This window comes from Thermobia domestica, chromosome 15, assembly GCF_964235325.1.
Source record: "Thermobia domestica chromosome 15, izTheDome1.hap1.1, whole genome shotgun sequence".
NCBI classification, from domain to species: Eukaryota; Metazoa; Arthropoda; class Insecta; order Zygentoma; family Lepismatidae; genus Thermobia; species Thermobia domestica.
Genome location: NC_137468.1, coordinates 70568811 through 70579313, shown reverse-complemented (window position 1 = coordinate 70579313; position 10503 = coordinate 70568811). Strand labels below are relative to the sequence as shown.

Here is a 10503-nt window from a genome sequence, read left to right as displayed (position 1 = left end):
TTACTGATAATTACGAAATAAACTATGAAACTACCTGTAGATCCTGTATAGAAAAGGCGATAAACATTGCTTCTTATATGTGAAACAGAAGAATTTATGGGTAAGTCTTCTAATGCACTCATTATTTGAACGAAGTGTTCAGAAAATATTCTTATGCTATTGTATTTAGAAATCCATCTAGTATCTGAAAGGAGTGGAATGCTAGGAATTAGTTTTCTTCTCAAGGGGCTTTCACGAAAGTAATGATTTCTTTAACAGTGTCGACGGTGTTGCGTATGTCGGAAACGGAACACAATTTGTTAACAACAAGATTTAGCTTATGTGAAGCGCAGTGGTAAAAAAAAAAAAAAAAAAAAAAAAAATGCTTTGGGACATTTTTCCTAATAATACTTTACACTCCATTACTTCACCCTACCAGAGAAGTAATGGTAGCCATCAAAGCCTTGTCCAACAAGTTCACATTCAGATAAACCCGTCTCCTCTAAAACCTTTAGAATTGTCTTAGCAATGTGTTCGGCATTGAACACATCTAATGGAATGAATCCAATGAAGTCTTCGCGTACCTTATTTTCACTGGGATCATAAAATCGAATTTCTATCGATAATTGTTCTACATCCGCAATATCTGCTGTCTCGTCCGCCAGCACGCTGTAGCACTTGAAAGACATAATCTTAGGTTTTATATAATTTCGGAATAAAACATTACCGGCAATTGATATAATCTCATTCTGAATACGTACTGATACATACTTGACGTTTTCAGCGGCAGTCTCAAAGTGATGTTTTAATAAACCATCGCCAGAATCCACCCTAAATTGGAGAAGATCATAGAAATTACCGGAATTGAAATCCTTCCCTCTCAAAGATAGGTCATGTGTTGCACAAAATACAATTGACTCAATAATAGATGATAGCTTTTTCCTGTTCTCCTCAACTTGTTTCTGAGCTGCTTCATTTACTTTCTGTTCAACAGGTAAAGTGTCGTTAGTCATATCGTTTGAAGAAGCTTGAACACGTTCTGTGGATGCGATGTGCCATTCAGATTTTTCGTGTGAACGAGCACAGGCAAAAAAGTCATTGTACTTTTGGAATAGAGTTACAATAAAGACCCCTGAAATCCCCTTTTTATGGGTGACCGAAGTAAAACACGATGCCCCTGTAGCTTTCTAGAGTATGAACCATTTGTATAGAAAAGGACGCTTTCCAGTCACAGCATCTTGTTAAAAATTATACGTTTGGCTAGGCTGCCATGGAGATACTAGGAGATCATTCCTATCAGTGTCCGACAAACGCCTGGGAATTTAAATCAACATAATTCCAAAATCTTTGGGATCATAGCCGATCATGTCACTTAAAACAGTCAGAAAATGTGGAATCAAATTTGGGACATTTGAAGGAAAATACACTCACTTCGCTGTCATTTGATAACTCCACTTCTCCACTATCACTTAACTCCACTTTTGCACCAACACTTACTGCAGAAGAAGTATCTTTAGAAAATGTAGTTTCTTTTAAGAATATATAAAGCTTTGTTTGTTTTTCCTTTACCTGTCCATTGTCGAAGCAGAGAAAAAGGCTACTATTAGTTTAATTACACGCACAAATTAAAATAAATTGGAAACATATGAACAACCGGTTTCCACACAGTTAAAAACTCAAGTGAACTAACTTGACCTCTTTTACTTGAAACATTGACTAGCTACCACAAATAGAAATTTATAATGCCTAACTGGCAACAGATGGTGTATTTTATTAGCATCCCTTCTTTATCAGACGAAAATAACATTCCATACAAAGGAAATTTGGTAGGCAGATCATTTACCCAACCTTGAAATATGGATTAGCGAGTAGTCATTATTGGTGATAAGTAGCAGGTCATAGCTTTATGGGTCTTGCTTTTGAATACGGGTAAAGGGAAGGAGAGAGGGAGGCAATAAATACCTTCTCTTTCCTTGTTTCAACAAAGAAAAAACAGCGAGCCAGCTCCAAGTCAGCGAACTCATGTCCCCCCTTTACTTTTAAAGATGTTCCGTTTTGCGTGCTTGTCCTTGCTCTCCTGGGAAGACACAAACAACGCCTTTGTTTGATTTATAGAGGAAACTACCCACTGAATTCAAATATTTATTTCAATTGTGCATTTGACCCAATCCAAGTCACGTGTTTGTAGGGATTTCATACCAAAGCAACGCAGAGATTGAGAGAGAGAGAGAGAGAGAGAGAGAGTAATACGTATTTTTAACGATGAGTGTGTCTCCTCCTCTTTCTTCGAAGAAGTTTTGGTCACTTGGGAAAACGAAGTAATGCTACCTTGTTTTCCTGACATTTGACTTGGAAGACCCACCAAGAGGTCTAGCAGGTACAAGTAATCTGTTCTTGAATGCCAAGAAGACAATTTCAAGATATTGTCATAATAAGCATTTTACATCTGTGCATCAGGTCGATATATATATACCGTCGAAACAACACCGACAACATTTGAGAGGTGATTCTAACACCAAGATAAGACGAAAAGTATAGACCAACCTGGGTGCACAAATGTTTCTCTTCGGAGTTCCAGGCTGCCGAAAACGTGAAAAAATGAACTTTAAAGGTCCATAGCTCCAAAACTATGGGACCTATCGTAGGCGGTTCAAGACTTTATTTAGAAACTAGTATGTGCCCTATACAAATATTCATGTTTCAGAATCCTGTGGTACTTCTGCAACAATTTTTATGGAGGTAGTTGGTGAGTACTTCAAATTATATGCCCATAGTCAAACTACCTCCGTAAAAAATGTTGCATGTGTACCTTACAATACTGAAACGTATTTTTGGATAGTGTACATATTGGTTCCTAAGTAAAGTCTTGACCCGGAACTATGGACCTTTAAAGTTAATTTTTTTCGTGTTTTCGCCAGCTTATAACTCCGAAAGGAAGAATTTGTGCACACAAATTGGTCTATACTTTTCGTCTTATATATATATATATAACTAGCACACAAGTGGTCATGCGTAGATAAGATGTTTTATGTATTTAAACAATACGAAGCTTCAGTTTTATAAACATCCTTCTTTCTTTAATAAAAAATACATACATTTTTTAGTTGAAACAATTACTTCTTATTTTAGACATATTAGCCTGTACTCACTAGATTCCAGGGGGGGCGGTCAACCCGTTCGACCCCCCTGCGGACGCCTATGTGCTTAACCTGTTTCCCATTTGGTGTTTGTCCATTCCTCCTGCCATTTAGTTTTGATGATGTCTTCTACTTCTTCATCTGTGTTTAGTGCATTACCTAGTATTTCTGATTTTTATATTCTCATTTTAACTTTTGCCAGAATTTTATACTGTTTTTTAGTAGTTGAGAATGCATTTATTATTCTAGTGCTAGAAATTGTAGCGTTTCAACAGAAACTGACTTTATTAATTTATGGGCTCGTAATAATACCCCTTTTTGAATTTGGTTCATTTTCCATTTTAGATTTACAATATACTGGCAAATATTTTATGTTCTCATATTCCTGAACAATATTCCATAGTTGCCATAATTATTGTTTTGTTATATAACTTCAGAATCTCGTTTTGCTGAAGTCAATAATTTTTGTGCAATATTTTTTGCTTTTATCATTTGTTTTTTCTGTGTTTATTAAAGGTGAGTCGGTCGTCCAACCATAGGGGCCTATTCCAAGATATTTGTATTCTTTAACCCATTTTATACTTGTTTGATTAATTTTTAGTCTCGAACCTTTTTCTATTTTTTGACAAAAAATTGTAAAGTTTGTATTTTGTTTTGTTTTCTGAATAAACTAGTTTACCAGTAGTATGTGCGTCACTGTTAGGAGAAATCAAACATCAGTAATGAATCTTCTAGTAAACGATTTATTTTTCTTATACAATACATAAAATAATAATAATAATAATAATAATAATAATAATAATAATAATAATAATAATAATAATAATAATAATAATAATAATAATAATAATAATAATATGAAACTAATCTAGTAAAATAAAAACTATAAATTGCACCAGATTTACACCGAATGACGTATTTTTTAACGCCATAAAATAGTTTCTCTCAATTTTCTCGTAAACTACTCATGAGAATTAACCTTCAATCTTGACATTTTATGTATCTCGATATTATCTATCTATTGATATACAGAGTTTGTTTGGTAAGTAAAGATACTGGGCCCAGGAAATAAAATTTATTGATCCGATTGGTACAATTTGTCAAAATTCTTCGAACTGCTTTCCTTGGCAATCCACACATCGTTATTGGCGCGATTTCCAAGCAGCGTACATCTCCTGGAAGTCAGGTTCCGACAACCCCCTCAGCATACCTGTCGTTGATGCTTGAATGGCCAAAACATTATTTAAACAACGACGGTTCTTTTGAGCTTGGAAAGTAGAAATATGTCCACTCTGTTCTGTCGGAACTATACTGTGGCTGCGACAACGTGGCAATGCCGATTCTTGCACCTTACTCCAACATTTGATGAGAAATGTCAATTTTTTTTCGTCATCCAGCACTTTTGGCACCAACTTCGCACAAATCTTGCGCATGTTCAAGTTTCCACTAACAATTTCGTGCACCATTGTTTTGGATAGATTTAGTTCTGTGGCTATCCATTTCACACTCAAAGTATGGTCATAGTCCAAAAGTTCCTTCACTTTGACGAAATTTTAGTGTCTGTCGTCCTGCACGTTTTCCTTATCCGTTCCTGAAATCTCCATGCTAACAGGAAAACTTGAGCCCTTGACAAGACTTGGTCCTGTTAGGCCTCCTTAATCATGGTGAACGTCTCTGAAGCGGTTTCTCTAACCTTGAACCAAAATTTAATGGCGTATCGTTACTCAATCAAATGCTACATTTTAAGCTTCCAAAAATTTCTGTTGTTTTTAAACACAATTTGCACTATAAGTAATCTTTAACCTACCAGAGCTCGTAATCGACCGATCCGGGTAGCGTTGATTTGTTAAAAACTCACCTCACCACAAATCCCGCTCTTGCCGGACACGTTCTTAACGACTAAAGCGCCGTGTGGTGGCAGTCTCATTACTTTCCGGACAAACTCCGTATGTCCTAATTTTGGACAATATTATAGCTAAACAAAAATGAAAGTTTAAGAGTAGATTATAATTTTGAGCTATATCTCATTAGGCCCTAACCATACTGCATACTGTTACCTTGCTAATGTCATGATGAAATGTTTGTTTTGTGTATATTACAGGATCAGTTTAATCTTAATGGGCCTTATGCAGAGTCGTTTTGACGTATGATTAGCGTCATACTAAAGGCCTGACTACTGCAGGAAACATATGTTAGTCAAACTCTTTAGTATGGCACTAAATACGCGTCAGAATGACTCTGCATAAGGCAGATTAGGTTTAGTGATTATCATGCTACTCACATTTTTAGGTTTACAAAAGGGAAACTTGTTTTTATCAATTTTCTCTCATTCATATCATTTAGTTCAGATCAATGAAATCTATCGATGGTTATGTTTCATCCCTCTTTGTACTTTTTAACGACAAACGCTAACAATATTATAGAATATCTAGTACTTATGATAAGATGGTTTCATGAATACTAGATTTTCCTTTGCTTTTAAACGTAGTAGATAGTTAAAAATCTTAAGCTTCATTTGACCATTTTCCGGAAAATACACTTTCTTCTTAGAAGTCCATTTCATTATTACCTTACCTCGTGAATCAGAATCTAAAAATAAAATCGTATTTCTATCATACAACTCAGAAATTAGAATACAGTAATTAGAGCAAAGCTCACTCTTAAACATCTAATTTCTTACTTCCTGTTCTGTAGCAAAAACCTTCTCCGTGATGTGCTACCTCTAGTGTTGTAAATAGAAAAAAAACCGTTCGTTTTTTTTCAGAAATGTACGTTTTTTTTAGAAAAAAAAAAACATTGCCTCTCGTTTTTTTCTAAATTTCGTTTTTTTTTTCAAATAGTCATTTCTAATGCATCTTACGTCTATTTAAGTATTAAATATTTTTATGTAGGTATAATCACCGTAAAATGCAACATAAATTAAACGCTAAATACTGATACGCTACAAATATTTTACAATTTACATGAATACCATACCTATTAACAATTCGGGTTTCAGCAGTTTTCATCAATATCAACTAAGAAATAAAAGTAGAAATGAAATTTTCTTTTTTCGTGAAGCAGGCCTTTAATAAGTACGAAAATAATGTCACGAACAGTATAAAATTCATATAACTTGTCTAAAGATAAAAACTAATACTAATTTGCCTAATAGTATTTTTCTAAATGTCATATATAAATAATTTGTCGACTAGATACATATGATATGCAGAGCCGGCTCTACCATATATGCAACACGTGCATTTGCATGGAGTGGCAAGTTTGGATGGTCCGGCAAAATCTGTCATAAGTATATTATTTAAATTAAATATTTCTTGTTGGAAACAGACTTTATGATGATGGTAGTTACATTTACTAAGCTGACCTTCTATTTGAATACTACATTCATAAATTAAGTTTAGGATGCATTAGTTTAAGGCCACATGGACAATGCTAAAGCAAATAGTCGAATAAATCAGAGCACAAATTGCTTGTTTGTTGCCAAATGCAAGAATTCAATTCTGGAATAGTAGTGAATATCTGTTCCATTTAGTAAGTTATCACAGTTTTGATATGACAACTAGTCTTGTTTTTGTCAGAAACAAGTTCCTTATCATTGAAGATAGAAACAAGTTTTTTAAAAAATGTTAAGAGATATAGAAGAGAAATCAAGAAATAAAGATAAAAGAACTAGTTGCACTGGAATTGCAAACTGATACATTGAGATTGAAGCTCGATAGTGAATTCTATAAAAAGGATTACCATCTATCCTCTGCAGGTGTGTTTGCTTTATGTTTCACTAACATAATAGATTAATATTTAAAAAAAACACACACACACACAACGGGATTGCATTTTTAGTGAGTATTTAACCCTTATCCGGGCAACCGGGGCCTCCCAGGCCCAGTAGCTTCATTTTTCTAAAATTTCTCAATAACCATACATGTTTCGAAGACATAAAATACTGAATTCTTCTATCTTTCGTCGAAGTTAAAACCATGAACATATCGAGTTGGTAAAGCTTTTTTTTTTTTTTTTTTTAATTTGAAAATCTTTTCCTGACGTAACCGGGCAACCGGGGCCTAGGAGGCCCCGTATAACTTTAGTGAAATTCCTGTCAAATATTAGATCAAATTGTCACATAATTATATATTGAACACGTGACTATTGTAACCTTTAGTCGGAACAGTATGCGGCAACAGACATTGAATTTTGAGTGTTCTGCACTTAAAATATATACTGGGCCTGACAGGCCACGGTTGCCCGTTTACGTTACAAAAATGTCTGGACCGGATTTGCTATTCTGCTTGGTCGGCTTACAAAAGCGTGACACGAAGTTTCGCTACTTGACAAAAATATATACCGGTACATTCTAGACTAGTCTGAACAGTAAGTGACAATAGGCATTGATTTTGTGTATTCTGCACTTAAAATATATACTGGGCCTCACAGGCCCCGGTTGCCCGTTTACGTTACAAAAATGTCTTGCCCGGATAAGGGTTAAGCCTTTCTGAGTGCAATTGCACTTACCCTCACCTTTGTTGTTCATGCTGGAGTAGCATACTTAAAATCATGACTTTTAAGATTTGTTCTTTCTGGAGAAAGGGGGAGGCGGTAAATTATGCCATTGGATGGGGCGACAAATTGACTAGGACCGGCCCTGATGATATGTATATAAAAGACACGAATATAGGATGACTCAAATTGAAGTAATGCAGGATGTTTCAAAATTAATATTAGGGTTTTGAAACTTTGTAGTATCTATTACAATTAACTTACAATTATAAATATTATATCAAATGAAAGAGCAACTCAAACAGTTTTGTACGCACGCATGTACATGCATTGTTTCTTCTGTCTGCCGTTAGAAACAGCAAGCAGCAAAGATGTAAACTGGAGAGCAGAAAGTTTTTTGTGTTTTAATAAAGACTGAATCTGTACAGTGTAACGGTCTGTGTGAAGAATATTAAGGATACGCTTGCAACTACGTCCTTATCGTTTGCAGTTGCTACAGGTCTAAAGTCTACAGACTACGGTTTACATGCCAATTTCGCAAGTGAAATATTGCTGCATAACAATGAAGATTTTCTGGATCGTGTCGTCTTCAGTGGTAAATCGACATTTCACCTAAGAGCTAATGTGAACACTCATAATGTTTGTATCTGGCCGTCAGCAAATCCTCAAGAGATGGTACACTTGAAACGAGTCTCTCCTAAATTGAATGTGTTTTGTGCCATATGGCGGAAAGTTTATGGGCCTTTCTCGCCTATCGACTAGATGTGTGCCGTGTGACGAATGAATCTCACATTGAACACTTGTAGCAAAGACTGTTTGAGGTGCTCTTTTACTTGATGCATTGTTTATAATTGTACTTAAAATGTAATAAGTACTACGAAGACTTAAAACCCCAAAATTTCTTTGAAACACCCTGCATTTCTCACCAACAAGATGTAAAAAGGAGAACATTTTCCTTATAAAGTTATTGTTTACAACTACGATAGTATTATTAGTCCGGACTATAACTACAACAACAACACGAGTTAGTAGTAAAACAAAATGTGATCAAATATATACTCAGTGGCCCAGGTAGCCAAAGTGGCACACACGGGTGTGTCATTTGTTTAATCCACTCCTGTGTGGACACTAATTAAGATATCGGGATATTATTCTTGCAAAATATGGTTGGACTATAGTTTATTATATTAATTTTTTCTTCTGGTGTCGAATTTCCTTCTCAAATTTCACCCCAGTCAAAAATGCGAGAATTTTCTGATTACGAATTTCCTCTACTACTTTTTTCCCTGTAGCTTCCTTCGTTGTAGAAAGACCTCCTTAAGACTTGCCAAGTAGATACCTCGGATGGATACCTAACTGATGACATCAATTGGACGGGCCTGCGCGCAGTGTTGCCAATTAGGGAAATTAAAATTTTCCTAAATTTGGGCAAAAATTAGAAATTTTTATTTATAAATCCGTACCTATACGTCCGAGTGCAAGTCAACTTACGCCAATCGAACATTTGTCCTTACTTAAGAAACGCAAGTTCAGATCGTTACAATGTGATAATTAGGGAACGCACGAAGAATTCATATTTAGGTTCTAACCCTTGATTTTTCTAGTTTTTCCCTACTTTTCTGTTTACCGTAATATATTTTTGGTAATTACAAGTTTTGTTCCTTAAATATCGTCATAACACTTGTAGAATATATTAGTGGTGTACCAATGTTTAATTTAAGATAGTTTACGTCTGTCTGGTAGCAGTATTACCAGATACAGAAAATTTTAATTCCAGATTTTAGGGGGAAATTTTGGAAAAAAATATCTGTTTTGTCTCTATTATTTCCCTCTTGTTGGCTATATCGGACCAAACGTACCAGTATCTGGAAGTCTCGTCTTTGCTCTACACAACGCACTATAGAAAGTTTCAATAGGATAATTAGGGGAAGTACAGTTGAGGTTTACAGTAGACCTTGTTCTCTAATTGGGAAGATAACTGTGATTTTTTTAAAGGTAGAATGAGATATTTTTTATTGACATGCTTACTTTATTAGATATCGTCATACTACTTGTAGGATATATTAGGGAGATACCAAATCTTATTTTAAGATAGTTTGTGTGTGTCTGATAGCAGTGTTGCCAGATACAGAAAATTTTAATTCCAGATTTTAGGGGCAAATTTTGGAAAAAATTCCCTTTTTTATTTCTATTATTTCCTTCTTGTTGGCTACATTCGAACAAACGTACCAATGTGTAACAGCCTCACCCTTAGCCTACACAGCGCACCATAAAAAGTTTCAATAGAATAATTAGGGAAAGTACAGTTGAGGTTTATAATAAACCATGTTCTGTAAGTGGTAAGAAAATGGTGAATTTCTGAGGTAGAATGAGATTTTTTTAAAATTTCATGCTTACTTTGTTATATATCGCCATGATACTTGTAGGATATATTCTTGGAGTACTAAGGTTTATTTTTAGATAGTTTTCGTCTGTCTGATGGCAGTGTTTCCAGCCAAAACAATTAATTCCCGCTTTTAGGTGAAAAATTCGGAAAAATTCCCTTTTCCCCTCTAATATTACCCTCTTACTGGCTACATTGAAACAAACATACCACTACCTGAAAGCTTCCTCTTTGCCCTACAGAACGCATCATAAAATGTTTCAATAGGATAATTAGAGAAGTTGTAGCCCCGGCATATTTGATTTTTGCTTATGGGGCGTAAAAAGTGTCAAAATTTCATGTGCATGACAGAATTTTTTCTTTCTCTCTTTGGATGGAAGCAAGCGACTACAGGATTTCACTGTACCTTGTCAACACACCAAAGATTCTTTTTGGTGATTTGAACCCATATAGCAGGAGTGGTACTAGATACAAAAAAAAAATTGAAATTCGGTTAGGGATTTTTTTGTA

General features: G+C 35.0%; 1 protein-coding gene across 1 annotated transcript; it reads right to left on the bottom strand.

Annotated features, from left to right (window-relative positions):
* Positions 1-401: 401 nt before the first annotated feature.
* Positions 402-992, bottom strand: LOC145671523 (52 kDa repressor of the inhibitor of the protein kinase-like). The gene has a single exon (XM_081740712.1). The coding sequence runs from the start codon at positions 990-992 to the stop codon at positions 402-404; it is 591 nt and encodes a 196-aa protein (XP_081596838.1).
* Positions 993-10503: the final 9511 nt, after the last annotated feature.

Coding starts and splice junctions, on each gene's coding strand:
- LOC145671523 (XM_081740712.1), bottom strand. CDS start 992: ATGACTAACGACACTTTACCTGTTGAACAGAAAGTAAATGAAGCAGCT.